At 39.2% G+C, this 16,584-nt stretch overlaps 2 protein-coding genes across 6 annotated transcripts; both read left to right on the top strand.

Moving 5' to 3' along the window:
* The first annotated feature begins 53 nt into the window (after positions 1-53).
* Positions 54-10,045, top strand: LOC124309480 (uncharacterized). Its single transcript, XM_046773146.1, has 13 exons — positions 54-206; positions 1,266-1,513; positions 1,591-1,960; positions 2,312-2,649; positions 2,727-2,960; positions 3,055-3,306; positions 3,371-3,534; positions 6,884-7,082; positions 7,171-7,540; positions 7,964-8,301; positions 8,375-8,608; positions 8,704-8,955; positions 9,793-10,045. Exons 2-13 carry the CDS (start codon positions 1,327-1,329, stop codon positions 9,957-9,959), a joined length of 3,105 nt encoding a protein of 1,034 aa, XP_046629102.1. The 5' UTR covers positions 54-206; positions 1,266-1,326; the 3' UTR covers positions 9,960-10,045.
* Positions 10,046-10,190: 145 nt separating this feature from the next.
* LOC124308680 (cytochrome P450 6k1-like) lies at positions 10,191-16,311 on the top strand. 5 transcript variants are annotated; one of them, XM_046771626.1, is made up of 8 exons: positions 10,191-10,366; positions 12,645-12,741; positions 13,157-13,377; positions 14,045-14,414; positions 14,482-14,828; positions 14,891-15,124; positions 15,389-15,640; positions 15,714-16,311. In XM_046771626.1, the coding sequence occupies exons 3-8, from the start codon at positions 13,191-13,193 to the stop codon at positions 15,878-15,880; spliced, it is 1,557 nt and encodes a 518-aa protein (XP_046627582.1). In that variant the 5' UTR covers positions 10,191-10,366; positions 12,645-12,741; positions 13,157-13,190; the 3' UTR covers positions 15,881-16,311. The 5 variants fall into 5 exon arrangements, with proteins under 5 accessions (XP_046627582.1, XP_046627583.1, XP_046627584.1 ...); XM_046771624.1 differs by lacking the exon at positions 10,191-10,366 and adding an exon at positions 11,603-11,866; XM_046771627.1 differs by lacking the exon at positions 12,645-12,741.
* The last annotated feature ends 273 nt before the right edge of the window (positions 16,312-16,584 follow it).

Here is a 16,584-nt window from a genome sequence, read left to right as displayed (position 1 = left end):
TTGCCGTTTACTTCAGATAAGATTACGTTCACTCGGTGGCGTCATCGTGAAATTCACAATTTTAACTGCGACTGTTCCTCTGATATCTGTTCGAAGAGGGGATTCACGGTCAAGTTTGCATATGGATGTTTCGCGAGAACACAAGCCTCGATCATTAAGCAACTGTTCGGTTCGCATCGACATTGTAATAACATTTCAATTTACGGGTGAGTTGTTTTTTTCTTCATAATATTAATAAAAAAAATGGTTTTATAATCACGAATTGCGTGAAGTATAACGTAAATGTGTTTTGCTGCTTGAGAATAAATACTCGAAGAAAATAGCGAGGAATAAACTTTTAAATTATACCATGGATCGATCATGTTAGCACAACGCTTATTGTTGGGACACTCCTTGCCAATTTGATCTGGGTTTGGCCATTTTTTATATGTATGACTCTTCTGACTCCGGAAGACATTCACTTTTTCTCAACTTCCAGTTCCTGTATTTTTTTTTCTGGTTTTAAGAAAAAAAAAAACCGTAAGAGGTTATTACAATCATCGGGAAAGTAAAAACTTGTATTTTTACTATGTCTAGACATTTTAAGGTCTAGAGAATAAGCTCTGAGCATTTTCATATGGACGCGCGTGTGTGTATGTATGTAATCGCTCGATCAACAGGATTTTTCTTAACTTGGAACTGATTAGATTTTTGATTCAATCAGTCGAGCGGTTTTCAAGTTATTCGAATAACAACACAAAGTTAAAAAAAAAAAAATATTATGATATCTCGAGAATGGATCAACGGATTTAGAAGATTTTTGTTACAATCAGCGCAACTTTTTTTAGCCTAGAACGTTACGTAATTTTAGAGTTATCAAAACGTTCGAAAAAATTTCGATAATCCGAATCAATTCCGAAACATGTAAAGAACAAAAAACAACGAGTGCCTTTGACAGTTAGGACAATTATATAAAAAATCGTCTCGTTCCGAGAGGTCAAAAGTTGGACCCACGTCGAATCGGCATAGAATGCACCATATAGCGTTGAATCTTAGCGTTGAAAGTCCTATTCAAGCGAAAGAATTGAGCAAACTGATTTACGTTTTATTTTTTCATCGAAATATCAAAGAATAAATTTTCTTACGTCAATAACAAGTAGAAAGAAATCACCGTAAACTCCTAATGAAAGTTACTGCGAACCACATGAGAAATAATGCGAATAATATTATTAAGAATCTCGTAAATATACCAAAAAACCGATTATCCGTAATTCTTGTCTGTGCAGGAAACAGAACAAATGTTTAAATAACGTGGGTCAGGATAATTCCAAAAAATTTCGTAAAGCGATGGGGTTTGTTTCGGCAAACCTGCTTCTCCAGCTCCTGGGAATAATAATTACGATTGTTGGTGCGATATATCTATATTTGAAACATGTCGCTTACCATTACTGGAATGCGAAGGGCATCCCGCAGGCTGAACCTGTCATTCCATTTGGGAATCTGTGGCCCGTCCTAACAGGGAAGAAATCCATTGGTAAGTCTGAACCTTTTATCCTATAGCAAAAAGAAGCCCCATGTGCGGTAGGGAAGCTTATCATTCAAATGAGACAGGTCAACTGATGGGCGAACTGTACTTGGACTTCAGGAAGAACCGCATCTTTGGAGTCTATTCATTCTACAAGCCCACACTGGTGGTCTGCGACCCCGAGATAATAAAGTTCATGATGACGAAAGAGTTCACGGCTTTCCAAGACCGCGGCATGTTCCACAACGAAAAAATCGATCCAATGTCGGGTCACCTGTTCCTTCTCGGTGGTCCAAAGTGGAAACGCCTGAGAGCAAAGTTCACGCCGACCTTCACAACGGGAAAAATAAAGCAGATGTTCCCGACAGTGAAGGAAATCGCGGACAACCTCGACAAACGCATGCATAAAGAGGCCAACCAGAGCAGCGTCGTCGAAGTCAAGGATCTCGTTGCCAGGTAGGTTCGAATCAGTATGCACACTACTGATGAAAATGGAGATGGTTAAAAGTGTTTGGAAAATGGTGTTATCAACGAAACGCATCAATCCGGATCTTCGAAATTCCGCAGAGTCCTAATTTCTAAAAGTGTACTGGGATTAGTAGTATTTAAATATCTTGCACAGATTTTTTATGGTAAATCATTAATTCCCACCAGTTGAAATTTTAAAACCTTACTGGTTTTGACTGGGCTGATTGACGTCGGGACTGAAGCGATTGAACGTAATAGTAGACCTAGGTTTATACTATTGGAGATGTTGAACCGCACTTGCATGTTTAAATGCTTGTCGTTTCTGATCCATCCGTGCAGGTTTTCCACGGATGTAATAGCTTCGGTAGCTTTCGGGATCGATTGCAACAGCCTGGAAAACCCGGATGCAGAATTTCGCGCCTGGGGTCGGAAGTTTCTCGAGCCTCAACCAGTGAAGAATGTGATGATGACGTTATGCCCGTCGATAATGATGATGCTGCACTTCAAGACCGTTGATGATGGTACTTGCAACTTTATAATAAACACCTTCAATGATACCGTCAAGTACAGAACGGAAAACAATGTGGTTCGGAAGGACTTTATGGACCTCGTTATCCAGCTGATGACCAAGGGCTACGTCAAATCTGATGACGGCAAAGACACGGAACGGGATCCAGGTGGATGATCGCTTATCCCCCCCCCCCCCAAGATTCTAATCGAGCAAAATTTTAGAATATGTTCCTTAACGATCTAGCCTCTGCGAGTGAGAAGATCACTATGCTGGAAGGAGCGGCTCAGGCCTTCGTATTCTGGCTTGGCGGTTTCGAGACTTCTTCTTCGACCGCGACTCACTGTCTCTACGAGATGGCGATGAACCCGGACATTCAGGAGAAACTTTTTAGAGAAATTGACATCGTTCTAGAAAAGTTTGGAGGTTTGACTTACGACGCAATCGCGGAAATGCCCTATCTTGACAAAGTGGTTTCAGGTCAGCCAACTAGAAGTATTTAAAAACAATCATCCGTACCATCCGAATTACGGACATGCCTATAACCAAAGTGTTCATAATCCACGTTTTGCAGAAACCCTCAGGAAATATCCTTCCTTCCCAATCTTGAACAGAGAGTGCAACAGGGAAGTCGAGTTGCCAGAAACCGGATTCGTTGTCCCAACCGGAACCCCGATAGTATTTCCCGTGATGGGGATCCATTGGAACCCTGACATTTACCCTGACCCGGAGAAATTCGACCCGGAACGATTCAGCGAGGAGAACATCGCCAAGAGACATCGTTATGCTTATCTTCCGTTTGGCGAAGGCCCCAGGAATTGCATCGGTGAGTTTCAACTACGATCTCGACTAAGATACAGATCCGCTGAATTGCTTTAACTTTTTCACAGGTATGAGGTTCGGCCTTTTTCAAACGAAAATCAGTCTCATCACCCTGCTTTCCAAGTATCGTTTCAAACCAGCACCAGAGACCAAAGTACCCCTACCTGTGGATACAGGAAATTTCCTACTCATGTCAGTTGGTGGAGTGCCACTGCGAGTCGAAGAACGTAATTAGATGCTTGGAAACTTTTGCAGTTGTTCTCTTTTGCACTGCAAAAATAAATTGACCTTTTTTAGAGAATTTTTATTATAATTCATTATACATCCTTTCATTCGTCATTATTCATGTTTTGTTTTTCTTTGTCATCTCCAACAGTGAGTATAATCGACTATACGAACCTTGAAAAGTAATTATATATAGTTGCAGCAGACCAATTGGCATCACAGTACATTAATAATGATTAGCCTTCACAGTTACTCAGGCATATACATGTACAACTTAAACCAAGGTTATATTTATTTGGCTACCTCGATTTACTCACAAGCACAATTGATTCCAAATAGTCCCAATCATGCCATTTCCTTGTCATTTTATTCACACTTCTTCGTTCGCCAATTTATTGTAATATCTCTGCTACAGTCTGTTATTTGTTCTAGAATTTATCAATTGACTTTATATAACGCCAGTGTGGTTAACCCGTAATTTTTTCCCTGAGTTCCGTACGTGAAGTAATCATTTCTGCGGCACAACAAAAAAAAAGATCAACGGATTACAAAAAAGCACACTTTTACGTCTTGGTAGTAAAAAGTGCTCTTTTTTGTATCCCACTGCAAAAGAAACTTGTAAACCATACTTTTGTTACATAAAGTATCGTGTACACATTGCAGGCAGAGTCTTTCTCACCTCTCGTGCATTTGCAATATATTCGTCATCGGCTCGCGAATGCATTTGATTCACAATCTAGTATTTATAGAAATTTGGATTGACTTGTGCGATGACGAGTGCGTCTTACATATCAGACGGCATCATCGGTATATGTCTAATGGCTTTTATTTCACCTCTGGCAGTAGACTCAATTGCTTAAACATCATTAGTAAATGCGCACTGCAATAATGATACACAAATCGGTTTTCGAAATCGTGACGTACGATTAATTAACGAGAAAAATATACGTACTTAGGGGGCTTCAGAAATTTTATGAGAATCTTCGTGTCGTTAACTTAGTGTTAAAACGTTACTTTTCGACGCAACATGTTTTTCTTTAGGATTCGAATTGGCTGGGAAAACTCTGCGAAGGAAATACTTGCGAAATGCGATTAGAATATTCGTCGACTGTATGTTTGACATCAACTAATGTCCAACCTGTGCTTCAAAATTTAGGAAAAACCGCATTTTCGTAGTCAATTCATTCCGAAGTTTGCAATTTCATTTTTTTTATCAAACCGTTTTCGAGATCAACGAAGAACTTTATCTGACTCTTCCCATTTCATGGCGATGAAAAGTATTGTGAAATAAATTGTTTCTCAGGCTTGATTTTTCGTGATGTAAAGATATACTCATTTTATTTCGAAAAATTTTTGTAACTCTTGAACTTACGTTAAAAACATTTATATAGCAATTTCAAACCTTGTTAGCGTGTTCAGCTACTTAATTTTAGGATTTTGTAAAAATATCACAACACAACGACACTCTTGTCTCTTGAATGCTATATACCATGTACGTACCATGTCAAGCTTACTAAATGCATCGTAAAATAAAAAATATCGATGACTATTTTTGCATGAAGAATACGTGTCTTGTTTTATTCACCAGCATAAAACCTACGGAATGACCTCCAGCTGTTTCCAGCGAGCATTTTATAATATACAACATGAAGTTTACACTTGTTCTGCAATAAGGATTCAATCTACCGAGTGAAAATAAAAATCGAGTGAAATTCGATGATGTATGGTTTTTTAAAATTTAATTTAATTTAATTTAATTTATTTATCTATTTATTTATCTTGTCTGTATCGAATGCCTCCCGCATATCAAATATACTTTCGAATGCGATTGTTGGATGAGGTACGAAAAATTTGAGTCTCATTGCGAGTTGTTACGTCCGATTATCGCTTGCTACCGATAAGCGTTAATAACCGTTGGTTGTGCGACGCACTTCATCAACAAGGTCAATCTCATTTACAGACAAAATGAAATTCGTAATCTAAGCCCGCCAGTTCTTTGGGCATGTATTGGGAGAGGGGATTTGATAGCGAATTTGCAGATGAAATTTCTTGAGTCAGTATAGTCATTGTCGTTGGCTACAACTGTTCTATTCATGCCTGGATTGCGATAATATTTCACCTTAAGCGTGAGTTGAGCATTTTTCTAAACTGATTCTGAAATTGTTGATAAATAAGACGTACGTAATGTTATGTAAATGAGTTTTATTTTTCTTGAATAAATGTTTGAAGAAAATTAAATAGGCACAATAGACCTCTGAATTATACGAAAGATCGACCGAATTTTCCAGAATCCAATATACGCTGTAATTCAGACGGTGGGTTTTGGACAAGTGATCGAAAGTGATTTGTTATACATGTTTATTGTACATTGATTTTAATCTAAATTTTTGCGCGGTATAATTCAATAATTGCATTAAAAACAAGTCGGATCTGTAAAGATAGAACATTAACTTTCGCTAAATTTCCCGAATCTGTGCGAATCGGTTTTTACGTTTGGAATGAATCGTTTCAACGAAAATTAAATATGCCAACCGCAATTCATCCAAGATTTTCTTCTTACGAAGTATTCATGCACCAATAATAACGAATGACAAGCCCTACGAATAGTTCTCTTCGCGATACTTTTAGCCGCCATGAAAATGGAAGAGTTCGTCTGTCTGTCCGAGAAAATTCCACGATGATTTCGAAAATAGTTGAATGAAAAATCTGAATTTGAAAGAACTTGACAACAAAATGAAAACGTATTGAAATAAGAATTGAAGAAAAATTTTTTTTTCTGAGCGAGCAAGACATTAATAAATTTTTGACAAAATAATTAAATGCACTCCGAAAAATTTAATCGTTTATTTTGAAACAGTAATAAAGAGGAAAGGATACAAGTTCTTCGGATATACATTGAAAATCGATTCATTTCCGGTAGAAACAAAACTTAAAATTGAACGAGACGTGGCAGTTTTTTATCATCGTTATTTGATCGTGAAATCCTGTAAGTTTTAGGTTTTTTTATTGAGCCGTTTTCGAGATCATCCTGGTAGTTTATCGGAAATTTTTTTTTAAACCTGTTTTTCGGATGCTAGAAGTTTGAAAACGTTAAAATTCGTTGAAATTAGAAAAAAAAAAGAAAGTGATTTCGACCGAAACCAATATTTTTGTCACAACCCCAAAGGCGATGAAGAGTAAAAAGAAATCACCATAAACTCATCGTACGAAGTGTGAATAACGTGACGAACAAATAATGTGTATAAATTTATTAGAATTTTCATAAATCCATCAAGAAAATGATCATCTGTAATTTCAGATCGTGCGTTGGGCAAAACAAATCATTAAGTATTTTTGTTCAGTGGAACCCCTGATAAGTTCGTAATACGATGGGACTCATTTCGGCAAACTTGTTCCTTCAGTTTCTGGGAGTAATAATTTCTATTGCCGGTGCGATATACCTTTACTTGAAACATGTCGCTTACCATTACTGGAGTTCAAAAGGAATCGCGCAGTCTGAACCTGTCGTTCCGTTTGGGACTATCTGGCCAGTACTTAGAGCAAAACTGTCCGTGGGTAAGGAGAATGAACTGTGACTTTTTTTATTCTATAGGGGAAAGAAGTCACAGATACGATTTCAAGGTTTATCGTTTGCATATTGCAGGTCAACTGATGCGCGACCTGTATTTGAAATTCAGGAAGAACCGCATCTTCGGTGTCTACTCGTTCCACATACCCAACCTCGTGGTCTGCGATCCTGAGATAATTCGATTCATAATGACGAAGGAATTCACGGCCTTCCAGGACCGCGGCATGTATCACAACGAACAGCTTGACCCAATGACAGGTAACCTGTTCCTGCTTGGTGGTCCGAAATGGCGGCATCTCAGGGTCAAGTTCACGCCAACCTTCACGACTGGAAAAATAAAGTACATGTTCACGACGGTGAAGGATATTGCGGACAACCTCAGCAAGCGGATAGCCACGGAGACCAGCCAGAGCGACCTCGTTGAGGTCAAGGATCTCATGGCCAGGTAGGTCCAATCAAATCATCGACAGTAGTATGACTTAATTTTTAGTCTACTACAACATATTTCAAAAGAAATCAAATCGGAAAGATTGATCTGGGATACCTTCTTTGTAAGTTGGAGGACGTGCAAAAAATCCGGACTGATTATAACGAATGATCTCATCAGTCCGAATGGTTCTAATTTTGAAGTTTTGTTTGAAACTACATGGCTTTATGCGCAATGAAAATTCTTTGCAATCAGTTAAGTTCGATACGAAAACTTTAGCCTTCCGCGAGTTCTAGCCAGTAGAAATTTTGAATCATCAGAACTTTGGCAATCCAGACCGAAGAGATTCGAAGTGATAATCGACGTAGATTTACATACTGTTCGTGTTTTTTACTTCTCTTAGCAAAATGATTACTTGTCGTTTCTGATTTACGAGTGCAGATTCTCTACTGATGTAATCGCCTCAGTCGCTTTCGGTATCGAATGCAATAGCCTGGAGAACCCGAAAGCAGAGTTTCGCTCCTGGGGTCGTAAATTACTCGAGCCTAATCCACTAAAAAATACAATGATGGCACTGTGTCCATCGATCATGCAGTTATTCAAGATCAAGTTTCTCGACGAAGGCGCTTCCAATTTCATAATAAACGCCTTCAAGGACACCGTCGAATATAGAACGGCCAATAATGTGGTTCGAAAGGACTTTATGGAACTCGTTATCCAACTGCTGACCAAGGGCTACGTCAATCCTGACGATGAAAAGGACGCGCGGCCGGACGCAAGTAGGTGACTGATTACTTCCTTCTCGAGGGTCTAAGAAAGTAAAAGTTTAAAACTTATCTGAGAACGCTGCAGTGCCTTCAACCGACAAGATCACAATGCTGGAAGGAGCTGCACAGGCCTTCGTATTCTGGGTTGGCGGCTTTGAGACGTCTTCGTCTACCGCGACTCACTGCCTCTACGAGATGGCGATGAATCCGGACATTCAGGATAAACTCGCCGAGGAAATGAACGTGGTGTTGGAAAAGTTTGGCGGTCTTTCGTACGACGCCATCATGGAAATGACTTATCTTCACAAAGTAGTTTCTGGTCAGTGGACGATAAGAATTTAAAAACAGTTATTCAAACGCCATTTGAATCGTTCAATTCACTCTCGACCAAAGTTTCATGATCCACGTTTACAGAAACTCTCAGGAAGTATCCATCCCTCCCAGTCCTAAACAGAGAGTGCAACCGGGAAATTGAGTTGCCTGGGACTGGATTCGTCGTCCCAGTTGGGACCCCGATACTCTTTCCAGTATTGGGGATCCACTGGGATCCCGAATATTACCCTGAGCCAGAGAAATTCGACCCGGAACGTTTCAGCGAGGAGAACATCGCCAAGAGACATCGTTATGCTTACTTACCGTTTGGCGAAGGGCCCAGGAATTGTATCGGTGAGTTTTAACGGCCGTCTCGACTTAACAAAGGAATACACGGATCCCGGGGTAGCCAAATTTGGTAAAATTTTTCACTCGTTAAACTAGCTAGAATTTCATTAGACCGTCTATTTTTTTTTTCGTTGCACGGGCAGCGATACCTGAGACATCACAGAACGCTTATATTGTTTTTTAAAATTTTTTATCCCCTGTATTTTGATAACCTTCGTGTACATTTTCATGAAATTATTTCCTTCCAACAGAATGTACTGGATGAACTTATCATTAAAAAAACAACGATATAATGCGGGTATTATCATTATATTATACGCTATCATAAGCAGCACAAAGTATCAATCTTTGTCAGAAATAGCATTAGCACACGCGCGCTGATGATAATCATCGTAAAAGCATTTAAAACAAAACACAAAACGGAAAGCCGGAGCAGATAATTGATTATGAATCGAGAAATGAATTTTTAAAGAATTTTTCCTTTTGCTCAATTCGAGGTCTCCACTAATAAAGTCACGTAGTTTTGTATTCCTTTTATTGGAATATTTATATAATATACAAATCGTGAGTGCATCCAGTATACATTCTGTTGGATGAAAATAGTTTCATTAAAATGTCCTTGAAAGTAACAAAAACACGAATAAACAAATTTTTACATAACAAACCCTGTGTGGTTTCTCAAGAACTGCTGTCCATGGGATGGAAAAAAATACGAGTATAACGAAATTCGATCTACTTTCACCAGTTCAAATTTTATCAACATCAATCACCCCCGATTCGTGTATTTCCCTTGTTAAATTGTTAGATACAAGTGCACCGAGTCCTTTCCTGACCTCCTTGCAGGCATGAGGTTCGGTCTTCTTCAAACAAAAATCGGCCTGATCACCCTGCTTTCGAAGTATCGTTTGAAGCCAGGACCCGATACGAAATCACCCCTGGTCATGGACACCGGAAATTTTTTACAAATGCCACTTGGCGGTATGAAGCTCAGAGTCGAGGAAAGATGTTAGACGACTAACGATATTTTCCGATAGAACAGTGAATTAAATAATAATAACAACAGAAATAAGATGCCAAGGATTTAATTCTAACGAAATTAGCATTATTTTCTTATTTCTTTACCCAGGAATGGTTCATCCATTGCTCGAGTCAAAAACTCATTTTAGTATAATTTATGTGATTTTTTCACCCCATTTCTTTCAACACTTCAAAACATTTTGCTAATGATATTTTGTGATATCGCCATGTGTGCGTCAAAAAAAGTAAGCCCCGCAGTACCATTCTTACCACGAACAAAACTCCTCAGTATCCCGCTCTGCTTTGAGCAGTGCAGACAGTACTTGAGTTCTGTGTCATTTTGCGCGTTCGTGTTTAATCGACGAAACCGCAGTGTTTCTCCAAGAAAAGCTATTTTCAGGTATGTGTGTTTGAGCGTTACTGGAATGAATGCTTTTCAATTATTTTCGATCACAATCCACTCTGAGTCCATATCGGCCGCATAATGAAATTTAATAATGTGTTTTTCGGTGGAAAATTATAGGAATCAAAAAGTAATTGACAGAAAACTTTGTAACGTAAAAAATTTCAAGAGTTCAAATAAGACCCAATGTTGAAAAGTTCACAAACATCACGCGGTACTGTGGGTAGACAGTCTGACAACAAAATTGAGAGTGGTCTTTTTGACGGATAGTGCAAAACAACCTCTGGCACATCGATCAACGACGTATTATTAGTTGGACCAACGATTCAACAAGACCTGTTCTTGATTGTGCTACACTTCAGACAGCACAAGGACGCTGTAACAGCGGACATTGAACAAATGTATCGTCAGATACTCGTTCACCAGGACCATCGAGATCTCCAACCCATAATTTGGAGACGATCGCCTGAAGAATCTTTACGAACGTTCCAAACGAATACGGTGATCTAGGGACTTGCATCATCGCCGTTTCTCGCAATTCGCTGCCTGCACCAATCAGCAAAGGACAACCAGAACATTTTCACGGAGGCTAGTTGCGTAATTACGGAAGATTTTTACATTCCGGTTGAGGATCCCACGCCGAGGGCCCTGCGGATGGGACGAAGGTGTTTCTGGGTCTCTTTCAAACCCTGCCGGAGCACGCATGGAGATATTTGTTACTGCCTCCCACCCTCCTAGGTTCAGTCAGTATTTTACATGTTTGTTTAGCCACCAAGTCAGTCGCCGTCTGAGTCATATCGTCGAGTCGTCGTCGAGTTATCGTACGCGGAGGTGCACTTTCACTCACGTTATTGAAGACGCGATTTCGCGAATACACTTTATTCTCGAACCACTAGTAACTAAATAACATGACTTGGTTGAAATTCATAAGTGAAAGTTATGTACATTAATTCATTAACACAAATCAAGAGAATACAAGCGAATCAGGAGAACCTGCTCTTGTTCAACGCGTTATTCCAACATACTACAAGGTGTGAAAGTCGAGCAACAGTATATCGCAGGAATAAAATAAACCTTAAATTCCTTATCGCTGATTTTACAGAGTATGAAAAAGCGACTCTAAAGAGCATCGTTTTATTAATTTGCGATATAATCGAGGTTAAACCTTCGATTCGACCTTGAATGAGTTCACACAACAGTATTGTTGCAGTGAGTTGAGTATAATTTATGTGGTTTTTTTCTCCCTATTTTTTCAACACTTTAAAACAACTTGCTAATGATATTTGGTGATATCGCCATGTGTGCGTCAAAAAAAGTAAGGCCCGCAGTACCATTCTTACAACGAACAAAACTCCTCAGTATCCCGCTCTGCTTTGAGCAGTACAGACGATACTTGAGTTCTGTGCCATTTCGCGCGTTCGTGTTTGATCAACGGAATTATTCCGAGCCGACACAAAGATGAAACCGTAGTGTTTCTCCAAGAAAAGCTATTTTCAGGTATGTGTGTTTGAGCGTCATACCGGTCAAAGATTTTTTTTGTCAATAGTTGATTGAAGAACGATCTGCGAAGAAAATTCGCCTAAATAAATTTTCTATACCGAACAACACGTGGTCATCGCTTTCATCCATTTAGATCGTCTCTGCAACTGGATTATTTCATAAACAAATTTTTTTTCAATAAATAAAGTGGAGGTTGGTATCAAAAATTTCAGAATGATACTAAAATAACACATTCTACGAGATTAATTATTATTCTTTGTTATATTTCGAAAACAAAATTCATCCAAAACCGTCAGGGTTACAACAGAAGCGTTATACCAATTTGTCCTTCTTTCTTTTGGCGAAATTAAAACCTCCAAGGTAGCTGTCTTGAGAATACTTTCGAATTCTACTCATGCATAGGAGATAATATGATATTCAAGTGGCTGCTCAGTAATTAAATCGTGTTCAGCCGGCTAATTTGCAATTTAAACACGTGATGTTCTCGCCTGTGGTTATTTAATTCACGTATATCGTCATTTATCAATGAATTGTGCTCGCCGGATTACAATGATTAAATAAAGCATCGTTCGTGTACATCTAATCAATTATTTCAAATTCCCATCAATCACAGATAAGATAATGAATAGGACGTTGGTTTCTTGTGACAAAAGTCAATCGAAAGCTTAGAATTAGCAAACTTCTTGTATAACTAACCGACATCAATACGTGCATAAAGAATAATCACTTGTTCTTTTCGTTAATCCTGCACTTTTTTTACTTTCCCTTTATCAAGCGGGGATTTTACAGCACGAATATCGATCGCTGAGTAAAAGTTTCTGCATTCGAACAACTTCACCTGTCTCGCCAAAAGAAACATTCAACTACAAACCGTGAGTCAGATATTTTTCTGTTCGTTACGTGTCATTTATTTTACTTATTATACGGTTACGACATCGTGAATGCGATGTTCAAAACCTAAAAATAAACTCTGTTGCTATACCTGCTGTTTCACTCTCGTGTATCAAACCGGATTTGACAGAGAATGAAAATCTTAACTGTACAACAATTTTGATAACACGGTCAAACCTCGAATAATAATCACCACTAAAAGTGTGCCGAAAAAATATTTCCATCCTTAAAACAAGTGACCGTTTTATTAAATTGTTAAAACGTATTGAATTTTTCATTAAGGAATTTTCCCCCCATCTTTAGCATATTCAATCGCTACCAATTTCCTATCGATAAGATTAATTAACAAACGAATAAACTTTATCGCTGTCATTTAAATGTAATTTGTAATTTCAGATATTACGAACGATAAGATCCAAAATAGAGAAAAATGGCGCTATTTTCAGTCAACCTTGCGCTCCAACTTTTGGGAATAATAATAGCCATAGTCGGGGCAGCGTACATTTACCTCAAGCATGTAACCTACAACTACTGGAGTTCCAGAGGAATTGCACAGCTGGAACCAATACCACCGATCGGTGACTTGTGGCCGCTCCTTTCAGGGAAAAGATCAATCGGTAAAGAAAGAATTATCTTCGTGAGAAAAAAATGGTATTTCAATCGAGCGAGAAAGAACCAAACTTGACCGTTGTAGACTTACATGATATACGTTATATTGGCGTGGCATCAAAAATATAACACATATCGCATCAAATAGTTCAAGAAACAACATAACTTTTTTGTGTCGGCATTTGTTTTTTTTATCTTAATCCGACTTCAATTATCCACTATATACGGGTTCAAAAAAAAAGCCATTTTCGAAACGAGTGAGCTAAAAAATTTCTTTGGGTTTATACGACACAGAATGAGGTTTATCAGCGCTAACCCAAGTGTAGACTTTGAGTCGAGCAACGACTGTAAGGATTATGATATTTGAAGAGAAGTATATTCGCACTGAGTGTAAAAAAGTTTGTCAAAATTCGAGTTACAAGCGATAACTTGCAGTTTAGTAAACAACTATCAAGAAAATATAAAACTTTATTATATCACATATCTATGTGTGAAAAAATCTACCGTCGATTTGAAAATTTTCATGAAAAAAGCTGCGCATTCGAATTGTGTTTTACGTTTCGCGATTTTTTAACCGTGTTAGTCTACCTTTGATTTCATTCTAACTGGTGTTAAACTGACACCTGCTTTAAAATATCCACACCAAATTTTTATCACATTGTAACTTGCTCCAAGGTCAATTGATGCGCGACGGTTATCTCCGTCTGAGGAAGAAGCGAATTTTCGGTTTCTACTCTATCCACAAGCCAAACCTGGTGATCTGCGATCCTGACATACTTCGGTTCGTGCTGACAAAGGAATTTCCGCGATTCCAAGACCGCGGAATGTTCAGTGACGAGAAGCTCGACCCGATGTCGGGTAACCTGTTCCTGACCGGTGGAACAAAGTGGCGACACCTCAGGGTGAAGTTCTCGCCGACGTTCACGTCCGGCAAGATAAAGCACATGTTCACAATCGTCAAGGAGATATCTGACAACCTCGACAAGCGTCTGGCCTACGAGGCGAAACAGAACGAGCTTGTCGAGATCAAGGATCTGATGGCGAGGTAATCGTCTCACCTCGAGGAACGCGAACGAGTCAATGATTACTAAAGCTGGAGTTATTCGATGCAGGTTCTCCACCGATGTGATAGCAACCGTGGCCTTCGGGATCGACTGCAACAGCCTGGAAGATCCCGATGCGGAGTTCCGATCATGGGGACGAAAGTTCTTGGAGCCGAATCCGCTGAAGAATGCGTTAATGGCACTTTGTCCCTCAGTGCTGCAGATATTGAAGATCCCATTCTTCGACAAGGGGGCCTCCGACTTCATCCTAAACGCGTTCACCGACACCGTAAACTACAGGACAGCCAACAATGTAGTGCGAAAGGACTTCCTGGAGCTTGCTATGCAGCTCATAAACAAGGGATACGTACAGGGCGACGAAGACGAAAACAACAAGGAAACGGCCCAGACCTCAGGTATGGGACCTATTGATTTACCCTCGAGTTCCAATTTCATAACCTTGACGAAATCCACCCAGTCAATGCCAGCGACAAAATCACGATGCTGGAAGGAGCGGCGCAGGCTTTCGCTTTCTGGGTTGGTGGATTCGAAACCTCGTCTTCGACAGCGACTCATTGCCTCTACGAAATGGCCCTGAATCAGGATATCCAGGAAAAATTATCCGATGAGATAAATACAGTACTGGAGAAATTCGGGGGCTTGACTTACGACAGCATAAACGAGATGACTTATCTTCACAAAGTTGTCTCAGGTCAGTCAACGAAGGATTTTCGAAACACTATCGCTTAGAACATAAAAAAATCTAACGTTGTTAAAACTGACCAAAAATGACCGGCGTGGACTACTGTGGAAAAATTATCGTGGCTAATTCGGCAATTGATCGCCATATAGTGTTGGATTGAAAATAAGTAGTATTAGGTTGACGTTATATAGCGTTGGTCTAGCACGAAAAAACATTCCATAGAAGTCCACACCGCATTCATCGCCTATCAAACTTCTCTTTCACGTCCCACAGAAACCCTCAGAAAGTATCCTTCAGTAGCCGTCCTAAACAGAGAGTGCAATCAGGATACCAAGCTACTCGACACTGGTCTGGTCGTCGAGAAAGGAACGCCGATCATCGTTCCAGTAATGGGTATCCATTGGGATCCCGAAATTTACCCTGACCCGGAAAAATTCGATCCGGAAAGATTCACGGAGGAGAACATCTCCAAGAGGCACCGTTACGCTTACCTAGCCTTTGGCGAAGGGCCCAGAAATTGCATCGGTATGTTTTCATCATACCGATTTCCTTCCACTGCAAACACCGTTCGAATAATTGTTTTTCAACGTTTTCACAGGCATGCGATTCGGTTACCTTCAAACGAAAATCGGACTCATCACTCTGCTCTCCAAGTATCGTTTCAAACCAGGGCCTGACACAAAAGTACCACTGCCTGCCGATACCGGAAACTTTTTACACATGCCACTTGGTGGAGTGATCCTACGAGTCGGAGAAAGATACTAAAAGAGTAAAAATTGTCATCATCACACTTGGGCCATTTGTTTTTTCACAAATTTCGAAATTTTTTAGTCTTCCATTTTCCAAGTAGTACGAATCATGCTAGATAATTTTTCTTACGTAAATTTTAATCAACTTTTTGGATTTGAACAATGAAAGATCACTAATTACCAGTTACGAGTATACCATAGGGAAGAAATCAGTGCATATACGCTGACGATCCACCAACTTTTCACTGACATTTCACTAATTTTCAGTGTATATGGAGCATTCCGTGTCAAATTTGTAATCCATGTACCTCATCCCCTTCGATATTGAAAATTTTTTATTATGATGTTGCAGCCGGTCCAAAATGGTCAGGAAATTTTGTTCAGTCATCTTTCAGCCACCGGTGAAATTTAAAAAAATAATCAACACACCAATTCCGAAAACGCCATCTATAAAGATCTGAAAAAAATTCACACTGATTTTATGATTTAAAATATGATTTTTTTTCTCATAAACTCATTTTTTCCAATAGTTTACCGATTCATATTTCAATAATACGTAATATACAATATCCTTAATCTGCTTATGTTTACTATTATCGATGGTATTTCTTTCGACGGGTGCGAAGACCCGTTATTTATGTATTCATTTATTCTCAAACACATTAAATTAATTCTCTAGCATCCTTTAGACGGTTACAATCTCGTCTCGTAAGCCAGTGT

This window comes from Neodiprion virginianus, chromosome 7 (assembly GCF_021901495.1).
Source record: "Neodiprion virginianus isolate iyNeoVirg1 chromosome 7, iyNeoVirg1.1, whole genome shotgun sequence".
NCBI classification, from domain to species: Eukaryota; Metazoa; Arthropoda; class Insecta; order Hymenoptera; family Diprionidae; genus Neodiprion; species Neodiprion virginianus.
Note: the sequence above shows the minus strand (reverse complement) of the source record. Positions and strands in the feature narration are given on the sequence as shown.

Coding starts and splice junctions, on each gene's coding strand:
- LOC124309480 (XM_046773146.1), top strand. CDS start 1,327: ATGGGGTTTGTTTCGGCAAACCTGCTTCTCCAGCTCCTGGGAATAATA. Junction 7,541..7,963: donor GTCAAGGATCTCATGGCCAG/GTAGGTCCAATC, acceptor TTACGAGTGCAG/ATTCTCTACTGATGTAATCG. Junction 8,302..8,374: donor GGACGCGCGGCCGGACGCAA/GTAGGTGACTGA, acceptor AGAACGCTGCAG/TGCCTTCAACCGACAAGATC.
- LOC124308680 (XM_046771627.1), top strand. CDS start 13,191: ATGGCGCTATTTTCAGTCAACCTTGCGCTCCAACTTTTGGGAATAATA. Junction 13,378..14,044: donor TTCAGGGAAAAGATCAATCG/GTAAAGAAAGAA, acceptor ACTTGCTCCAAG/GTCAATTGATGCGCGACGGT. Junction 14,829..14,890: donor GGAAACGGCCCAGACCTCAG/GTATGGGACCTA, acceptor AAATCCACCCAG/TCAATGCCAGCGACAAAATC.